This window comes from Cydia fagiglandana, chromosome 15 (assembly GCF_963556715.1).
Source record: "Cydia fagiglandana chromosome 15, ilCydFagi1.1, whole genome shotgun sequence".
NCBI lineage: Eukaryota > Metazoa > Arthropoda > Insecta > Lepidoptera > Tortricidae > Cydia > Cydia fagiglandana.
In genome coordinates, this window is record NC_085946.1 from 1997764 (window position 1) to 2019759 (window position 21996).

The window sequence follows — 21996 nt, forward strand, 5'->3', positions numbered from 1 at the left end:
CCATAACGAGGATCCTCAACTGCAATAATCCGACAGCGACCAAAAATTTCGTGAACCTAAAAAATATATTTTTAAGAAATGTGTAGTGGTAAACGGCAAGTACCTAAACTGAGTTGAGAGATCTTTGACCATTGTGTGCTACTTAAAGTCAACCAAATCCATGGATTCAACTGACCTGCTAGCATGATTGAGTTGCGCTCTCGCGCGCGACTCCATACATCTAGCGCGACTTCAAGTATGGACTCGCGCGCGAGAACGCAACTCATGCTAGCAAGTCAGTTGAATAGACCATGGACTTGGTTGACTTTAAGAAGCACACAATTGTGGAAAAAAAAAACTCATGTAGCCGGTCAGGATGTATTGACACCTCCTTGCGTCGTAACCCACAGTATTGAGGGTCGTGACCTCCCTTTTGAATCACCTTCTCTCTCACGATCTCTCTCCATCTGGTTCTGTCCTTGGCGGTGTGGAGAGCCACGTGATGACATCATGCCACTTAAACTATAGCCAGTGTAGTAGTAGTATTGTGATGGTCGTCTCTCGACATGTGATGCATATCGTGGTGTATCCCGGCCTCCTTCAGTATCCGCATGCGTGGCCCCAGGGGCACCCCCAGGGCCCGAAGTTTGTCTTCTCCGACGTATGGTAGCTCTGCTGCCCCGACTTTCTCCTTTTCTAGCAGAGCTGCGTATTTCTGTTGATAAAAATAAAATTATTGTTGAAAAACTCTGTTTATGGTATGGTTGGTTTAAGTACAAGATTTAAGAGTGATCCTGAAGAGTCCTGATGAAAACATTTTTTTTTCTTAAACCTGGAGTTACCATGGTTACCAGTACTTTTTGAAACGGGGTTAACGGTTTAACTGTTTAACCCCGTGTAAGTGGGATGGTGCAAGTGGCCCTTAGCGAGTTTAAGGTTACTGACCTCATATCCGAGCTTCTTAAGGAACAGTCTCATGAGCGGCGGCTCATCTCCGAAGAACTTGGTCAGTCGCTTCACTCGGTCCGGGTTGCTGAAGGAGAATGGATCTGACAGTGGCAGCTGACCAGTGCGGAGGTACTGCTGGGACCTGTAGACAAATAAATAAATAAACAAATGATATAGGACAATTCAACAATGGTAAACACAATAAAGGAAGGAAGGACCGCGTCGGGTCTAGGCTGGAGCTTCCGGCGTTTCGTTTTATATACAGTATGTGTCTGACCATGTGGCTTTAATTCCAGGGCTTGATTTTACTCGATAAACTGAGTTACTTTTACTATGGGACCAACCCTAAAATCGGGGAAAAATTTTTGGCTTTTCCATAGAAAACATCGACATCTGATCAGCCAAAATGTATGATAAGTAAATATTTCTTTCGGGATTTCGGAGTTGGTGACATAATAAAAGTAGCTCAGTTTAGCGAGTAGAATCGAGCCCTGAATTTAAAGCCCCATGGTCAGTAACACCCTGTATAAAGCATCACGTAATCACCGGTCATTTGTCATAGAAAAGTATGCGCCGGAAGCTCCGGCCTGGACACGGCCCGTCTTACGTGAGTCATCCTTAAGACATGTTTTGTGGGTATTAGACGATGATATCCATCCATAACTCAGGAACAAATATTTGTGATAAACACCCTGCCCTTACCAGGATCAAGCATGGCTCACTCCACGATTTCGTCTCTTTGCTACAGGTAGGTAGCTAAAAGTACATCCGTTCCACAACAATTTTGGTAGCTAGCCATAAAGGATGACTCACGTTAGACTGGGCCATATCCAAGCCGGATCTTCCGGCGCATCGTTTTCTATGGAAAGCATCACGTGATCACCTGTCACGTCAAAGAAAAGTAAGCCCCGGAAGCTCCGGCCCGGACACGGCCCGGTCTAACGTGAGTCATCCTTAAGCCGCGCGTGGCGCTGTCACCATCTAGCGGCCATATCTATCCTGATCGTAACAGACGCGTTTTGTTAGAGATTAAGTTTTCAGTACCTAGTACTATTATTTATTCTGTGCCAGGATTCGAACCCGGGATCCCCTTCTACGTAGGCAGGGTTAATACCGACTAGGCTAAGAGGCCATAGGTAGCAAAGAGGTTGAAATATGAATAATGTAAGTAGGCCAATTAGTGGTTGAGTGTCCCTCGTGCTCAGTGCAGGGTGTAGCGCTCTCTTTCCCGCTTTTTGATATATTTTATCCAGACCGAACCGACCTTTAGTTCATACTTCCAATCAAAATCACTAAGAAGTGTAATAAGTATTCTTACGGTATTACGATATTCATACGGTAGATGGTGCTAGGCATCCCACTAAAGCGTATATAAAGGATATGGCGGAAATATGCGCTGTCATCGGGAGTCTCGGTATCTAGAGCACAATGGCCCGAGACAATGAGTTTTTCAACTTTTCCTTCATTTCTAAATATCATCACTTACTTATACATATGCCGCAGCGCAGTGATCTCCGCTCGGATGGCGTCCATCTCCTGCATGACGAGGTGCTGGGTCCGCATCTCGCTGGAGAGATGCGCCACCGAGCGCGCCAACGTCACCACGTGAGACTCTAGACGCTGGAAACGCTTGTTGATGCCCTGTGGACACAGATACACGGTTAATATTCGTACTTGTCGTGCTACTTCAGTCAATCTCATTACTTTTTGTGCCGAGACTGACGGAAAAGCAAGACACATTCGTAAGTTTTTGTGAAAAAACTGGTCAAGTGCGAGTCGGACTCGCCTTTCAAGGGTTCCGTACATCACATAATTTTCAACATTTTTTGTACGTGAAACGTCTTGAAAAACCCGAATGGGTCAATCAAAAACCAGATGTAACATGAAGTTTTCTGTCGTGGTGGCTTATATCTTTACATCTCTGAAGATTAAATGCCGAACAATAGTACAAGGTGTCCAAATGCGTAGAGCTGAAAACAGTGAAAACTCGAGCGTCCGATGGGTCGCGCTTCCTACAACTTCCGAAAGTGTTTTAAAAGCGAAGGCCGAAGAGAGATAATACCTACAGGATGGCCAAAAATAAAAGTGTATTTCCGTAGCCAGGGAGGTTTTGGGATTATACTGAGCGACTTTTAGTATGGGACCAACCCCGAAATCGCGAAAAAAGAAGTATCCTCCCATAGAAAACGGACCAGCCTAAATGTATGAAACAGCCAAATTTTTCCTCGCGATTTCAGGGTTGCACGTTGGCAACGGGAATACGCTTAGTTTATTTTTTAGCCACCCTGTATACCTAGTGCTTTTTAAAACACGTAACAATAGTAACCTAATCAACCAGTACAGTCAGCAACAGAAGTTGCTAAGCGGGTGAGTGGTTTAAAATGATCTGGACGCGACTTTATAGTTAAGACAATAAGAGCATGTCAAGGTAATTTTGAACACCTCGCCCGCTTAGCAACTTCTGCTGTTGACTGTACTACAAGTACCATTGCGGCTATGTGCCAGTTACAGCCTAGTCGCATTTTTTGTCTTCAGTCCGACTCACGCTTGAAGCTAAAGGAACGCCACTTTGGGACGCTTCGGGCCTTCGGCCTTATGCGGATATCGGCCTATGGCCTTCGCAATAGCTGTCTACATCACGTTTCACTTAAACCATTGCGGCTGTGTCCCTAAAAAAACGTTAACCGCATTTATGTTCTTAAATCCGACTCACGCTTGACTCTAGATTTCTAATAGGTTTTCCTGTCATCTTTAGGTAAAGGACTATTTTGTGTATTTTTTTCAGAATTTTAGACCCAGTAGTTTCGGAGATAGAGGGGGGGGAATGGTCATTTTTTGTCTATTTTCTTGAATAACTTCTAAAATTTTTATCCTAAATTTATAACAAAAATATATTTGAGATTCCCAAAATGAGCTCTTTCGTTTGATATGTAACACGATATAGTTTTCAAAACTTTGTTTTTTAATTTTATCGTTTACCCCCCAAAAGTAGCCCCTATGTTTAAAATTCATTTGTTGACGTTACATATCCGTCTTTGGGTCACAGACTTACATATGTGTACCAAATTTCAACTTAATTGGTCCGGTAGTTTCGGAGCAAATTGGCTGTGACAGACGGACAGACGGACAGACAGACGCACGAGTGATCCTATAAGGGTTCCGTTTTTCCCTTTTGAGGTACGGAACCCTAAAAACGATGAAAAAATTGATTATGCACTACATCTATAGGTACATCAACTTTTGATGGTCAGACATTAAGTTTTAAACATTACAGTACAGTCGCTATCAGAATTATCGGAGCAGCAGAGCATTTAAAAAATATCTGAACACGCACTCTAACTCCTTGGCAATAAAGGCGTGTTCAGATATTTGTGAGCATCTTGGGAACTCCGATATGTATGATGGCAACTGTAGGTACCTTGATGTCATGTTTTTTCCTATTTTCATTGGAACTTCGTCGTTTTTCCCGCACTGGGCGACTGCTGACCGAACTCGAAGGTAGGGAAGACATGCTACCATAGCGGCGCTTCGACGTCAATCTGAAACAGTCAGGATTAGGTTGGATTACTTAGATAACTGTGGCGTCTCGTCTGTCACTGTTCAACGTCGTTCCACAATATTCTATCTGATGGCGTTAGATTGTTCTACGTCGCGCATACGGAGTTCCGAATGTCAGTTACTATATATCTCTTGACCGACTCTCATTGCACTTCGATCCCCAGGCTTAACACTCGTCTGGAGAGGGTACTCTCTATTGGCCCTCTCTAACTTTACCACAGAACTTTTGAATTAAATTGAGTTAATATCTTGAGGCAAGGCCCCTCTTTAGTAGAATGTGCCCTTCTTATACAGCATGCAGTATTTTCCTTTTGTTTGTTCCCTTAGTTTTTCTCATAGCAATCGAGAAACGAAATAATTTCTCATGAATACGTTCATAAGCTAAAACGATGCTACCAACTCAAAAGCATACCTTGCTTCCCACGTAGGCTGCTTAGCCAAGCTAGCCGGCTTCCTCACACCCAGCAACTGCAGCACCTCAGCGTACATGGTCTCCAGACCACGCAACTGTCTACGGATGGCTCTCGCATCTCCGCCAGAAGCATCGCTGTCGGTGCGCGCGTCGAGCAGCGATGAGAGATCTAGGCTGCGTGTTGTTGTTGATGTCATGTCTGTTGTGTCGAGGCCGAATACTGAAATGGTAGTTATGGAGAGTTACTCGTAATGCCTTTAAGAATTCAGTCATTGATTTGCCGAGCGGTTAATGTCGCTGATATTAACTTTATTCCCGCGAGTTATAACTCATATGTAGATAATTGTTTTACAAATACAAATGCATTTATTTCAATACTTTTTACAATAATAAATTAGTTAATTAATTATTAGTAGAAATTTACAAGTGTTAGCATTATACAGCCGGCTCTCACAGCAAATATTTATTTCGGAAAAGGCATATTATTTATCGCCTACATTTAAAATATTCAGTTTAATGGCTAAAGTTCATTATATGAGTCATTTTTATCCCAGAAAACTATTGCTTAAGAATTGTATCAATGCTTACGGTGCTTCTTATAGTGATGGTCCCTCTTCGAGGAGTGCTTCTTGTGTGAGTGCCAACGCGGTGAATCTCTCCCACGTCTCCGATCGTCAGAGTACTCTGGGCGTCCTGGCAAGCTGTAACAACCATAAACAAGATTAAGCATCTTGTCTGTATTTATGCAAAGGCAATGCCACATCGTAGGATGGAGGCAGCATCTAGACTGGATCCGATCATATCAAATTATCATACACTTTTCAGTGAAATCGATGTCAAAAAGTTGATTCAAGTCTTGTTTTTGTATCTTCTTTGATCGATAGGACTGTAACTTTCGGCAGCTTTTTCTGCACTTGACTATGCTTTTCTTACCTATTCCTCTTATTGTGGTCTGAAGCTGGCGACAGCGGTGGCAGCGGCGGCGTCACTGAACTCAGCGAGCTCGCCGAGCTGTCCAGCCTCATGCCAGCCAGTTTCGGCTCCAGGATCTGACGCAGCTCGCACTCAACCAGGTCCGCCCATTCGTTCTCAGCTGGAATGTTTAAACATAGAGTTTAAATTACGTGCTGGAACACTCTGATCGGTAGACCTTATTTGCAACTTGTCAGTTAATAGTGGACATAAAGCCAGAAAATACATAAATAGACTGGTTTTATAGACACAGAGACCGGCGTGAAGTAGCGTCGGCGTCAAAAGACTACCTTGCGGTTGCTGCTGCGCAGGCGGTGCCCGATCCGAGTCTGCAGCGTCAGCGCCGGGCTCAGGCCGTCGTCCGCTCGAATATGCAGCACTGCCGCGACCTGAATCCACATTCGAAGATTGCCCACCATTCTTGTCATAATCTGTAAACGTAGATTTGGACTGAAAAGTCTTCTTAAAGGTCCAAGACACGCCCGTTTGCAAAAGACTCACTAATGAGATGCACATTTGCAATTTGTTTGTACAAAAGCTTGACTTGATTACTTTTTCTTAGAGGAAGCTTTGTCGATAAAGTAAATTACCCTTTTTGAAATCAGACTCATTATGACTGGACTTTGATGAGTTAGTTGTTTTTAACATGCGTTACAACGTCAATGTTACATGTCGACAACGAAGTACCATGAACTCCTATGTTTACTAAATTAATGAAAATGTTTATTAGGTACTAAAAATGTTAGTTAGGAGTTCATGGTAGGTACTTCGCCGTCGATGTTATATTGTTGTGACACTAGTGACAACTGAACATTAAGAAATTTAATTTTTCACTAGGTATCTTATTTTTTGGTGGTTAATTAACAGATTAAACGAACTTACCTGTAAGTGAAGTTCTATCTGTATTATACGATATGCCTAGCCCGAGACAGGAGGCACATCGTATTATACCAGAGTTAAAACTAACCCTGTGCAATAAATCTACCGGGCGGAACTCTAGCGATAAATTCAGAGAAAGTCCATTTGACGATCTGCTTTAAGTGAGCCATTAAATGTAAATAGCTTATTGTTGTGCCTCTGTCCATACAACATTCTCCCACAATCTGTCAGAGCTAACGAATGTAAAGTAACGACATACCTGAACTGGCGCCGGATCCGTTAGCCCCCTTTCTCCCATGCGCTTTCAGATCTTCTATCCTGTTCGGTGTCTGTCTCGACGAGGACGGTTGTGGAATGTAAGGTTCGGCTTTCCCACTTGAATTATAAACACTATCAGCAGATTTCTGACTGGCTCTTTCGTCTCTTTCAATTTGGGCTGACGTCGAGGCTTCCTCTCTTTGTCTTTGGCTAATTGAATCCGGGGTTCTCCTTTCTTTATGACTGTCGGGTGTTTTTCTGTAGCTCTCCTGTTTGTCTTGTCGGTTAGACTCTATAGATCTACCGCTCGTTCTGATACGTTCTTCGAAACTTGATCTTCCTTGAGCTCTATCTTGAGCTAATCGGGCTCTAAACCCACCGTCATCTGATTCCCGCTCATCGCAGTTTCCTTGAGGACTGTCAACTGATGTGCCTTCGAGAAGATTTCCATGAGAATTTCTTCTTGATCTGTCGTAGATTTGAGGTGTGGTTACTTGAGGTCTTTGTCGTGGCTCGTCGAGTAAGTGAGGGTGAGATGAAGCACGTCGGTCGTCTGTCAGGTATCTTTGTCTGATGACTTCTCTTTCTAACTGCTGTGGGCTTCTGAGATCTGGTCTTGAGTGGGACTCAAACTGAAAATGAAAGCGATTTAAACAGGTTACGAATCTGTTGTAACATAACAACCATAGTGAAGGAATGAAAACCTTTAAGCTTATGATCAAACAGAATTTACAAAAGTAATTTCTCCTAAATGTCTTAACGTGCAAAACAATTAAAGAGTGTGAATGTGAGACTTTCGAAAGTCGTCTTTGATATCGTGTGTGAACTATGTATGGTGTTGTAAAATGCTAATATTCAAACAAAATATTCACTGCATTGTATTGTAATGTTAATCAAACACTCGTAAAGAATAACTTTCAATGAAAAGACACTAACGCAGCAACTGTAAGGAAGACAATCACGACATTGCCAACGACTATTGACCAAAAACAGAACAATGATCCAGTATATCAATTTCTTGTTACGCTGCAACTACTGCAAGAACCCATTCCAGATAAACCAAGCGCGGTTGTTATTATAATTGCAAGCTGCCGTGGGAAGGCATTAATTGCTGGGAACTATTGTAACCCGCTCTTTGTCTCAGTGGGAAAGATCAAAGAATTACAGGGACGCTGGAAAGAGCTGCCGTAATTTTATTCCGTGATTTTTGGTCAGCCATTACAACGAAGTGTTTATTATAACGAAGTGTTGCTTCATGAGTTTTATAGTAAAAGTAAATGTGGGAAGTTTCTAAAGGCAGGTAATTCTGACGACATTTGCGGAAAGAGGCTTATTGTTTAAGGTTGTGTCAAACGTGATTCTGCAAATCATCAGATAAATATATATTTCCAAATGCAAAATTTAAGCCATCACTTCACTTAAATTTCTGCAACCTGGTTTATCTGGAATATGACTTGCAATCGCAACTATTAAAGTATACATTAAAAATCTCCAGGGTCTTGTAAAACTTCATTGAAATACCAAAATTTAGACACTGCTGTCGACATTCAGTCTTATGATTATTTTAGTGACATCAACTAAGAATGCCCGAGATTGTAACAGAACACTGTAGGTATTACATGAATGCAGTACTTATTTATACTCATAACCTACCCGCGTAATTATATGACCCGAATAACTTAATTACCTGTGTCTGCGGTCCTGTCTTCAAAGAGGTAAAGTTTGCCATTGACCTGACATCCATGTCTCTTTGGTACACCGCACTCCTTCGTCCAGGAGGTCCGTACTGCTGGTATAAAGCGTCGGCTCCCAAGGCCTGAGGTCTGTGTGGGCTGGCCAGCATCTCCTGGGACCTGGCTGCGCTGAGGAGCATCTGCTGATGGACTATCTGCTGCTGCATTAACTGCCTGGAATTAAAAATTATTTTACTTTACTTTATTATTTTACGCTAATATGTAAACAAACGGATAGGTATACATATTCATATTTGATATAGTAAAAAAGAAGAAAAAATAAATCAACATGTACTGGTGACACTGACATCAAGTTTCAATCAATACCTACATATATTTTTTGCCAAACTATTTTTTTAAATATTCTATTGAAGGACTGTTTCCAAATTTTGATGATATTTTTGGTTTTCTGGTGTGGTTATTGGTGGAGCGCTGGTGGCCTAGCGGTAAGAGCGTGTGACTTTCAATCTGGAGGTCGCAGGTTCGAATCCCGGCTCGTACCAATGAGTTTTTCGGAACTTATGTACGAAATATCATTTGATATTTACCAGTCGCTTTTCGGTGAAGGAAAACATCGTGAGGAAACCGGACTAATCCCAAGAAGGCCTAGTTTCCCCTCGGGGTTGGAAGGTCAGATGGCAGTCGCTTCCGTAAAAACTAGTGCCTACGTCAAATCATGGGATTAGTTGTTGTCAAGCGGACCCCAGGCTCCCATGAGCCGTGGCAAAATGCCGGGACAACGCGAGGAAGATGATGATGGTGTGGTTATTGGTGATTTGGTGGTCTGGTGATTTTTTGGTGGAGGTCCCTGACAAAACCACTAAAAATATCATTCAATAAATCTTCTCTACATGGACAAAAATGTATTAAAAGAATTTAGGCGGTTGAAATGCCTGTGATAATATCATTAATTCATTAGTATTGTTCCAAGATCCTTACCAAAATATTTAAATTTTAGAGTTTATAATATAACATTGTAAATCTGACACTTAATCATATCAAATTTCCAACCAGTAGTATAGTAATTAATGACACCCATTCGATAAATAGAATAAAATTAACATGTTTATTAATCTTATCTAGCGATCCATATCTGATTGAAGCAGAGATTTTAATACAATTTTGCATAGTGTTATGGACTTGACCGAACAACTTATAAATTATTCAATTGAACGCTTTTATTACTTTTATCGGAAATATAAAGTATTTAATTGCCATCGACAGTTAAGTACTGAAACTGGTTTACTGACCAGGTTTGATTCTAGACGTACCTACAGGTTATATAAAGTTGGTACCTGCTACTTGTCAGCTAGCAGCTAGATCAATGTTACGTAAAAATTACATCTGAAGTAAATTTGTTATAGCAAATCGAGATAAATCCGCGAAAATGAAAGTTGATTAGTCATTCAAAATAAAAGGTAAGTTAATAACATAAATCGTACTTCACATCACCGGTCACTTTATGGAACCAAATTTACATAATTCAGTCAAGATGCGAGATTTTGATAAATAGAGGAGATTAAGAAATAAAGTAAAAACAATTTTAGAAACACGTCTACGAAGACAAATCTTATGAAACTCCGCACATTAAGATGTTTGACTATTCAAAGATTAAGAGCCCTTCAACGTGCACACTAGCGCCACAGCTAAATAATCGTGATTATTTAAATTTGACGAAAAATATTGAAAAAAGGGGGCCGCTACGTACTGTATTGTGTATTTAAGTACCTTTTGAATACATCAAACTAGTTTTTATGTAGCTGGTTTCGTCGATCTAGGAACTCAAAACAAAAACGGCCGTTTTAACTTTGGACGCATAGATTGACGAATCCAGCAACATAAAAACTAGTCTGATGTATTCAAAAGGTACTTAAATACACAATACAGTACGTAGCGGCCCCCTTTTTTCAATATCTTTAGTCAAATTTAAATAATCACGATTATTTAGCTGTGGCGCTAGTGTGCACGTTGAAGGGCTCTTAAAGAGGTTTAGTCACATACTTATAGACAAACTCAGACAAAACCTTCACTACTTCTAGTTATGATGGAAAGACATAAACACTGATACTTACGTGTATAGTTACTCCGTTGTTAATAATGCAAGTGAAAAACAAAGAATTAGATAAGTTATTATAAGTACCTGTGCGGTGACGGACTCTGATACGCCGCATTATTCGCCATTCCATGACTGTACTGCATCTCTGGCCTATTCTGAATTTCCGGCCTATTCTGTGTCATAGGCCTTCCATATATCTGTTCCTTCCTCGCTGGCTCTCTGGTCGGCTCCGGTTCTCTCTTTCTCTCTTCACTATTATTCAAGTTCACTTCAGGCTCCTTCTCACTTTCATTGTTTTCTTTACTTTTGAATCTACTAGATATCATATCTTTAAGAGTATGATAGGTTTTGCTTACAGATTTGGCGTTTTTAGGAGCGTCACGTGTGTTGTCTTTCCCTGTTTCGACGGTGACTGTGATCATTTGCGAATTGTTTTGTTCTGTTTTTGGGCTGTAGTTTTTGGTGGGTACCGGTGGTTTGGGAGTGTCATATCCTTGTGGTCGAGCGGAGTTTTGCATGACGTAGCCATAGTTTTGCTCGTGGTATTGCCTGATGTCTCCGGAGGTGCCCGCTTGGTTCTGTAATAATAGATGAAATAACTTGAGCATTATTTAAAAAAAAAATGTACAATAAGAGAAGGAGGTTATAAAAAAAATCGTTTTGTTATCCTATAATAGGTACGGGGATGAGGAATATTTTAGAGCGACTTAACAAGGTAAATGAAATAATTGTCGGGTCCTTTAATTTATGCCTCACCACAAAACACTCGACAGTTAATATACTCGTAAATATATCAAGATTATTATGTTGCCGTGTCCATGTCATTTATTTATAAAAATTGTAAAAAAACTTCAGTTGCATAATTTAATAAAGAACGAGTAACCTTTTTCAACATATCAATAGTTTTATCATACATACTCGTATAAGAGAAACAAATATCAACAACGAAGAAGCATTAATTTCAGATTTAAGAAAACTTTACATTCCATTTACCTGCTAGGGGTCGAACCAACGACCTCTCCTTACAGTTGCCATCAGATATACCAGAGCGGCCAAGGCGCTCACAGACATCTGGACACGCCTCTATTGTCAAAGTGTCAGAGTTCGTGTTCAGATATTTTTGAGCACCTCGACCGTTCCGATATATCTGTTGACGACTGTACCTCCACTGGGTTATAACCTCTGCCAGTTAAACTGTTAGTTAAATATTTATTGTTTTCCTGGGAACTGCAAAACAATGGGACGCTCTGATTTGATAGAAGAGATTTCAAGTTGTGGCGCCATCAGATATATCAGAGCGGCCGCAGTGCTCAAAAATATCTGGACACGTACTTTAATGCCTTGACAATAGAGGCGAGTTCAGATATTTGTGAGCTCCTTGGCTGCTCCGATATATCTGATGGCGACACTGTATAAGAGATAGTTGTGCTAAATACAGTGTTCGTTGAATAATACGTTTCAGAGAAAAATGTGACTTATTGTTAGGTAATAGTGCCATAAAAGTAATCAACGACTATTTCGTTGAAGGGTTGCGTGCATAACGGTTCGGTCGTAACTGTTTGAGGAATTTAAGATTTTTAATGCTCTTAATTATAGTTCGTTTTTTTTAGCATTAGAAAGAACTTGCAAGAAGGTAAGCGATTTTGACATGTCTTTTAATTGAAAAACGCTTTTTAAAATTCAAAAACTATTACTGATGAAAGCAGAAGAATATAAATGATCGTATTAGATTCATAATTGTTACATATTTGCCGTAACTTATTTTTAAAATGTGTTTTTCAATTAAAAGACACATCAAGATTGTTTACCTAATTTCTAATGCTAAAAAAAACGAACTATAGGTACATTTATGTTGGGACTATTTTATGATGATGGACTGCTGACTGTTCTGCATGTATTTTTAGCGTTTAATTGCTTTAAATACCTACACATAAAGTTACTGATCCTGGCATTTCACTTTTAGCCACATTTTTGCTAAAGTAGTGTTCGCAGCGTTTACCTTGTTCAATTTTAAAATTTAAATAGCTCTAAATCCGATTGAGAATTTTATAAGTACCTAGGTATTGGGCGGTTATAAGCTATATATTATGTATATATTATATCAGATCAGTTTTACTAAAGTAGTGTCTAGGCAGGTCTAATGTTGAGAATATTTGTTAAGTAGCCTCCGGGATTTATTACAATGGTTTAAAACTTGAAATAAAAATTATATGACCCGAATCAAATATGTTAAAAATATTTTTACAGTTTCCCAAATAATATCCTTCTGATTAATTCTCACAATTATCCTTACAGGTCACACCCTGTATAAGTATGTGCACGTCTTGTCCAAAGCCCAAGTTAGATAATATAAACAAAGGTCCATGGAATATTAATGGGTCAGTCAACGGCACAATAGAATGTGTCCTTCGGAACTATGGTGCCTACCAATATGACTGGCTTCCGCAGTTAAGAGGCTCTATTCTTGTGCTGGTTAAACTAACCTTGCGAGAGTAGCTTTAAATTGAATAAATGTATAGTTTGGCCGTTTGCAAGATTTCCAAAAACTGGATCGACAAAAAATATATATTCAATCATCGAACCTGCTCACAAAATTTCACGAGAATCGCTTGAGAATGGCAACCTGTAGAGGAGACCATCCGGAAATACGAAAGCATTTTTGCCCAAGCTGAAACGGAGACTTTCGCTAACGCTAGGTCAATAATTGATTTTCTAAATAAATTATTTATGAAGACTTACTAACGGGGAATTTAATACTAGTAGAAACTAGACGCAGAGTGATAAATTAGGAAATTAAGATTTTGTTTACTTAAGTTTCGTTTGAACGCGGGGTAAATGACTCCATTAAGTATTCAAAATATCTAGTAGGTTATGAATAATTGAAACAAAAATTTATAAAGATATTAGGTACTTTAATTATTTATTAAACTTATAACATAATCGTGTAAGAAATATTTTTAGAGAGAACTACTGTCTTGAGAAAAAATTAAAATATTTACCGATTTTAACTTGCTGTTGTTTTAGTTATACTTACACAAAACTACATTATTTTATAACTTGGTCATAATATTATTTGGTTCTTAGTGAGTTTAAGTTTAAAAGTTTAAAAATAATATTTTTCAGGCGTAATATAATTCATCATCACTAGCTTTTAAGATCAAGACTAAGGGTCGGATGCACCAAACTGTTCGTATCGTTAAAGAGTTCGCTAAATTTTTATGTATGGAAAGTTTCATATAAAGCGCCGGGGCGCGCCGGCTGACGTTGATGATCAGTCTGTCAAATGTGGTTGGTGCAACTGGCCCTAAGGAAAATAAAATATAATTTCGATGCAGTTCCACGCCCATCTCAAATAGACAACATAATAATCATAATTTTAATCAAATTACTCCAAAATAAAAATATATCATTCGAACTCACATTCTCAAGCGCAAACTCCACCATTTTCCACTCACTACCAAATTATTATCACAAAACTAAACGCATATTCACACACTGGCTTGATCCACTCGAACACAAATCCCTGCGCTAGACCGGATGCGTATGCGACTGCGCGCCGACTGGCTTTGTCTATAGACCGGGGGGCGGCGGGAGAATCTCGACGTCATTCGACAAAAAGAAGAGGGTTATAGAAATAAAACAAGTCACAGATCACAATCATGCAGATCATATTATAGTACTTACTGGGGTAAAAGGTCACAGAAAAGAATATTATAATATACATTAGCATTCCGTTTGTTAAAGATTCTGTTCGTAAATTGAGCGATGCGTTGTCCTGCCACCTGCAATAATATGTTACACAACGAAGGCCGCAAAAATATCTGGTAGAATTTTATTTGTTGAGCCATAAGAGCGTGTCACATATTTTGCGGCCTTTGAAGAGTAGCATGCAGGTGACTTTCCCTACGCCATACTCAGTGTATATTTTCATTTAGGTGAGCAGAGAAATGACAATCGCCTTATGACCAGGAAACCTTTTAAAATAAATGTCATATCGGTTTTGCCGTAACTGAGTGTGTATTCGATCACTTGGGGCTACTTGTATTTGTAGGTGTGCTATAAAAGGTGCGGTCTTGCAATGCAGTATATCAGCGGTCGGCAACAAGCGGCCCGCGGGCCGCATGTGGCCTGGCACCTCTCACTTACGACAAACGACAATGTCTGATAAAGTCATCAATATTAACAAAGTGCGGCCCGCATCAACTTCGTTAACTACTAATGTGGCCCTTGACTGCTAAAAGGTTGCCGACCATATATGGTGTACTGTACCTAATCTAACTCACTGTTTCGGGCAAGACTCGAACTCGCAACTCCGGGATACTAACCCGCCATTCTACCAACTAAGCTACCGAGACTTCGTTGACAGCGAATATTTCCACCACATCCTTCATATTACGCGTCTTAGGGACATCTACCGCAAGGGCATTACACTTCTTAAATAGCTACCGGAGTTCCAAGTCTAAGCATAGCAAATCGTTTCTAAGTATTCTGATTAAACTCGTCTGAAAACTAAGTACCTATCGTCTCTTTATACCGATCGTCGTAGAAAGTATAGCAAAGCAGCCGTGTGCGCATCATCTACGCCTCATCGTGCGATTCGAGCCACTTTGCTTTCGCGCGTGCACGTCGCCGTTCGTCACTGTATCCATTTACTCGTATGTTGCGGCTTAATCTTATCCAAAATTGGGAAGACAATGATAACAGTTTGAAAAATATTTTATAATTAAGCTTATATGTAAAAATAGCAGATTAAATAATAAAATTATACTCGTAAGTATAAAAAGTTAAGTTACTTCCTAAGTTTTGAAAAGAAAGAGATGAGATTTATACTTTGTCTAGAAAAACTTCGTAGATTACCGCTTTTCTATAATATCGATGCATTTTTTTTTATTTCAACTATAACACAAGTAGTGTAATAACATACTGTAAAACATTTGCCTCATATTGTAGAAAACACCTAATGACTCAGAAACGTTCTAAACTCACCCTGTGATTTGAATCGAGGAAATCGGCTTCTTAGGAGGATCACTACACTACCAACTAGGCCAGACAAGTCATCATTTATTTTAGAGAAACCTTATATTTGCAGAAGTTAGATAAATATGTTAGGGCAAAATCGAGACGAATGGAAATCAAGGGGGGAGGCCTTTGCCCAGCAGTGGGACACCGTATAGGCTTATAATTAATTGATCGAGACGAATGGAAATCAAGGGGGGAGGCCTTTGCCCAGCAGTGGGACACCGTATAGGCTTATAATTAATTGATCGAGACGAATGGAAATCAAGGGGGGAGGCCTTTGCCCAGCAGTGGGACACCGTATAGGCTTATAATTAATTAATTATTTTTAGATAAATATGTAGATTTAAATCCAAAACCCCACAGGCTATTTCAATCGTGACAAGCGATCATTATTGTTACTGAAGCGTGGCATACTGAGGTGAAATGCAAATTATCGATAGCGTCGAGAAAGCGAGACTGATAGTACCACATCGCCTATCGACATGGTGTCTCATACACACACTCAGTGGCGGATTTCCCATAAGGCACAGTAGGCCCGGGCCTAGGGCGGCAAGATATTAGGGGCGGCAAATTGTGACAAAAAATTCGCTGATGATAACAAAAAATAACTCAAAAGAGGGAAATGCTTGAACCACAATTTTTGACTTTGTACATATCAAAAGTCCCCGGCCGTAGCCCTTGAGCCAGGGGAAGAGAGAGGTCTCCGAAACTGCCGGACCAATTAAGTTGAAATTTGGCACACATAGGTATGTAAGTTTGTGACCCAAAGATGGACGTGTAACGTAAATAAATGAATTTTAAATATGGAGGCCATTTTTGGGGGGTAAATGAGAAAATTTAAAAATAAAGTTTTTCAAACTATATCGTGTTACATATAGCTCAATAGTGGGACCGGATTTTTGCACGAAAAGTTTTGATAATTCTAAAGTTGAAAAAGTGATACTTATCTGATATAGGACATATTTTTAAGCATATATGCTATATATGATGAAAAGTTAGAACGAGCGTTAGATATAAATTAGGTATTTATATATTTTTAGTAATGATTTTTTAATATTGAATTAAAGTGCAATGTTTAAGTTCCATTGTTTATAATATGTATGACGCTTTATAATGTAAAATTATTAGAAATTTTTTTAACGTGCTTCTTTGTCAAACTACAATTAGCTTATTATTTTGTCGATATTGAATTAAAGTTTAATAAATCCACAACAACATATCTAAATTTATAAGTTAATAGGCAAGCTAAAAAGCTAGAAGAATAAGATATATGCTTTAGAATTAATATGCGTTTTTTGTCCTATAAGATCTAATATTGAATTAGAGTCTGTAAAAATAAGTCTATTACTATAAAATAATATATGCAGCGTATATATGGAAAGTAAGAAATTTCTGTGTGTAGCTTGCATTGTAATAGTAAAATCTAGTTAAAAAGGCGCGAAATTCATAGATACGCCGCGCTGGTCCGTCCGTCGCCGCGCCGGCGCGGCGCTCGAGAGCCTATCATAGCCTACCTATACCTCGCCCCTCGCCCCACCTCCCGCTCAGTAACACTGTCTGTCTTTTCTTATCATTCATTTGTTTGTTTACCGTGCACATATATAAATTATATGCGGACATTACTTGAAATTAAAATATCTTATTAAGTAAAAATACCTACAGCTGGTCAATCGGATCTTGTCAGTAGAAAGAGGCGGCAAATTTAAAAATGTAGGCGCGAAGGGATATCGTTCCATAGAAAATTTTAATTTCGCGCCTTTTTTTAGTGACAAGATTTGCTTGACCAGCTATATTTCATTATCTTGACTATATAATATTGTAATAAAAATGTACAAGATATTCACAACTATTTTTTACTATAAAATAAAATAAAATAAAATAAAATAAAATAATCTTTATTGCAACTTTGAGTTGTTACATAACATTGGTTCCTGGCTCTCAAAGTAGGTTTCCCTGTGTCTCAAGAGCCAGTTCCTTCCCAATTACAAGCGTAGGTAATGTTACAATGTTAGACATTTTATATGACATATTAACAATATTAAAATTAATTTTAAAGAAAGATGAAACTGTGATGTGTGTGTACGCGCGCGTGTGTGAGTATTCTGTGTCTGATTTTTAGAATATGTGTGTGTTTCTGTGTGTTTACGCGCGTGTGTGTCTGGTTATTTTAGAATGTATGTACTAGAACACGCATCGTAATAGCTCTTCTGCTTCAGTATAACTTAATGATTTTAACCAAATCTTAATTTTGTTTTTTAATTGAAAATTACTAATGTTGTTTATATTAAGGGTTTTGTGTGCTTTGTTATATAAGTATGGTGCCAAAAATGAAAAATGCCTTTTAGACCATGCACTATTACAGCGAGGTACGGGGTAGTGAGCTATGCGTTTGTTGCCAAATGTGATTGTAGGGGCTATTAGTCTGTGGTATCTGCGTAATGTTTGATAAATGATAAAACTATACATAGTTTGTCAAAGGACTGTCTCATTTCAAACATAGACAGGGAGAATCATCATACTATCTTTGACTTACACTAGTACTAGCACCCAAAAGAAAAGGATGAAAAGGTTTTTTGTTTTTATTTACTGACAAATTGGTTTGACCAACTATACCTATTTCTGGTTCCTATTGTCATGTCCTGTCCTATTCAACGTCAATATCATAATATGTATATTATAAACCAACTGCTCAATATTACACGGTATACATCCTGAATATACAATAAGGTAAGTGGCCTCACTTACCTTATTGTATATTCCCTGTGGGCCGTATATGCCTATACGGCCCACACGGAATACGTATGCCTCACCTTAAATTAAAATGGTTTTTTTTTAATAAACAGGACATGAAGTATGAAAAACTCACTCAAATAGGTTTCTCATTTATTTAAGTTTCTTCATTATACCAAAATAGTTATAAAAATATTACGATACTCTTGGAAAATATACCTTTTATAAAAGTCCTATTATGGGCCTTATTGAACACTACCAGAGTATTACTTAATCCCGCAAAAAATAATCATTTTGACAGTAGGTAATAACAGATTTTATTGTTTTTAACTTAAGAGTTATACATATACAAATAACAATATTTGATACTTCATAACAGGAGGATTTATTTATAATAAGTGAAAATAATTATTTTGGGTCTTAATAACTAAAGATATAAAAATTGACTATTTTACGCGAAAATAGTAGGTAACTAAACATAAATCTTTATTAGTTACAGTAGTCTCATCCTTTAACATCTGGGGGCACGGCAGTGCCCCCGCCAAGACGAGAAAAGCGCAAGGGCACTATCTACCTTTTCTCGAAGCGCTTTGTCGTTTTTTGGAACCCTCATAACTTGGGGTTGGATTATACCAGATAAACAAAGTTCTCGGACTTATTAAGCATATCAATTGCATAGCTCTTATACTTTAGATTTTATTCATATCTAAAAACTTCGATTTCGTCACTGACTCACTCACTTGATGATCATCAATACCGGGTACTTCCTGAAGTCCTCTAAGAAGCTGAAATTTGGTATGTAAGATAGTTTTAGTACACAAACAACAAATAAATTCAAAAAAATTTTATCCCTAAGGGGATGAAGATGGGGTTTAATTTTGTATGGGAAATCAATAATCACTGAACCGATTTAGTTGAAATTTGGTATGTAGATAGGTATTGTTATGGGAAAGGATATAGAATAGATTTCAACCTCAAAGTTTACCCTTACGGGGTGAAGGCAGATTTCAACCCCAAAGTTTACCCTTACGGGGTGAAGGGTTTATATGGGGAATCAGTAAGAAGTAAATTGTGTAACAGATGCCCCCAGATACTTATTTCAGGATTTTTAATATTAAATCACCCCCAACCCTTTAAATTAGGGGATGGAAGATTGTCATAAACAACTTACAAAAAGAAGTGAAATCCCATCAAAAACATTTTGATGTAAAATGTTGCCCAAACGAAACCATAAGGCTCGCACTGTCAAAAAGTTATCAGATCTCTTGCTAAGCTTCTAACTCTACAAGCCCTCTAACTTTACTAGCTCTACACCAAAAGTGAGTGGCTTGGCCGTTTCGTTTCTACAAGAACTATTGTATGTAAGTATAATACAAAAACCGCCCAAATGCGAGTCGCACTCGCGTTCCAAGGGTTCTGTACATTACACAATTTTTAACAATATATTTTTTTTAGAGAAAAGTGAGTAAAATGTCTTTAAAAAACCCGTAGGGATCGGAAAACTAGGTACTTAAGTCCGACTCACGCTTGACTGCACATTTCTAATAGGTTTTCCTGTCATCTATAGGAAAAGAGCTAATATGTGTATTTTTTTCATAATTTTAGACCCAGTAGATTCGGAGATAAGGGGGGGGGGGGGCGGAATGGTCATTTTTTGCGTATTTTCTTAAATAACTTCTAAACTATTTATTTTAAAATTATGAATAAATATATCTGACATTCTTACAATGAGCCCCTTCATTTGATATATATATATATATATTTGAATTTCTATTATTTACTTTACATGTATGTCCTTGGGCTATAGACTTACATGTGTATACCAAATTTCAACTTATTGGTGCAGTAGTTGCGGAGCAAATAGGCTGTGACAGACGGACAGCCAGACACACGAGTGATCCTATAAGGGTTCAGTATTTTTCCTTTTGAGGTACGGAACCCTAAAAATAATGAATTTAATAAATTTTTCACCTTATGCCCATGTGGCGGTAGCGAAACAGTCAAGCCACATATTTTGACTAAGGTGTAGAGTTAGTGAAGTTAGGGCTTGTAGAGTTTGAAGCTTGGCTCGACAAGAGATCTGACAACTTTTTGACAGTGCTAGTCTTATGGTTTCGTCTTAGCAACAAAATTTACATGAAAATGTGTTTGGTGGGATATTTTTTTACAGTATAAATATTTATTCGTAACAGTAAGTATTATCTTTTAACATAATTTTTACAGTACATCTGGTGCTACATTACGACACCGGTGCTATAATAAGCAGTTAAAACACTCCCTTTGACCGTGTTTTAAAATTCGTCACTTGTTGCAAAATATCGATTTTTCGCAATTCTATCGTAAAAGAAAAGAAAACTAACGAAGAGGTTTTACGCATACTGAAAGTTTTGCGTAACTTTTGAATAAAACCATTTATAACCATAATAATACATTTATTGCTTCTCAAAATGTTTCCCTTTACATTCTATGCACATATATTCACTCGCTCGGACCATTTTTGGAAGCATGAGGCCCAATCACTTGACTGCAATTTTTCGACGTGGTGATGAAACGTAGTAACTGCCTTATCCGGGGTCTTAAATGTCAAACCCCAAATTAAATCCTTAATTTTGGGAAATAGATAGAAGTCACAGGGTGCAATGTCTGGATTATAATCCGTATAAGAGACATTTTCCACGTTTTCGTAATTAAAAAATGTTTTTGCCTTTATTGCGGTATCGGTGGACGCATTATTATGACGCAGGAGGATGCGGCTTCTCGGTCGTCTCTCGCGGTCTTTTTCAATGACTGCGAGCACACAAATGGTAGTGTACTGCTCAGTATTTAACGTTCTTTTATTATTTAAAAGTACGGTACAAAAATGTCGCGTTTAAAAAAAACAGACGATCAAAATGTTTGGCAACGCTTTTGGCTTGTTGAACTTGTATGGGCCTCCTGTCACCTTCGAAAGACCCATTGACTGGACTAATGCCTTTTTTCCGGATCGTAGCAGTAAATCCAGGTTTCATCTCCTGTAACGATGTTATATACAGCATTTGAACTTCCTTGCATATACTTACGCAGCATTTCTCGGCACCAGTCAAAAAGTACCTGTTTTTGGACTGAAGTTAATTCGTGAGGAATCCAAAGACAACAAGGCTTCCTGACTTTTAAATATTCTTGTAAAATCTTTTGTATTTGTCTGAACCTATCCCTAATTGTCCTCAAATTTCGTCATAGGTGATTCGTGGGTTTTCTTCAATGAGTCGTCTCACAGTAGCCACGTTTCCTTGAATGATCGCCGTGGACGGTCGACCATCACGAAAATCATTACCTAGAATAATACTGTCTCTACTAAATTCACCATACCAACGCCTCACGATGCTCAGATGTGGTGCTTCAATCCCAAAAGCATTTTGAAGGCAAGCACTACACTCTTGCGGAGTAAGCGAACTTTTAAAATCATAACATAA

The 21996-nt window shown here is 38.6% G+C and overlaps 1 protein-coding gene across 4 annotated transcripts in view; it reads right to left on the reverse strand.

Annotated features, from left to right (window-relative positions):
- Nucleotides 1-336: 336 nt before the first annotated feature.
- Nucleotides 337-21996, reverse strand: part of LOC134671164 (uncharacterized) — a 93090-nt gene continuing 71430 nt past the window's right edge. For 2 of the 4 annotated variants that reach the window (XM_063528937.1, XM_063528936.1), the window contains exons 5-15: nt 10880-11373; nt 8694-8913; nt 7008-7638; nt 6160-6300; nt 5831-5990; nt 5486-5598; nt 4898-5117; nt 4346-4466; nt 2414-2568; nt 925-1069; nt 344-694 (exon numbers count right to left, since the gene is read on the reverse strand). In XM_063528937.1, the coding sequence (XP_063385007.1) occupies nt 497-694; nt 925-1069; nt 2414-2568; nt 4346-4466; nt 4898-5117; nt 5486-5598; nt 5831-5990; nt 6160-6300; nt 7008-7638; nt 8694-8913; nt 10880-11373 (2598 nt within the window). In that variant the 3' untranslated portion in view covers nt 344-496. Of the gene's footprint in view, nt 695-924; nt 1070-2413; nt 2569-4345; nt 4467-4897; nt 5118-5485; nt 5599-5830; nt 5991-6159; nt 6301-7007; nt 7639-8693; nt 8914-10879; nt 11374-21996 lie in introns of all 4 variants that reach the window. The other 2 variants (XM_063528935.1, XM_063528938.1) reach the window with 2 other exon arrangements.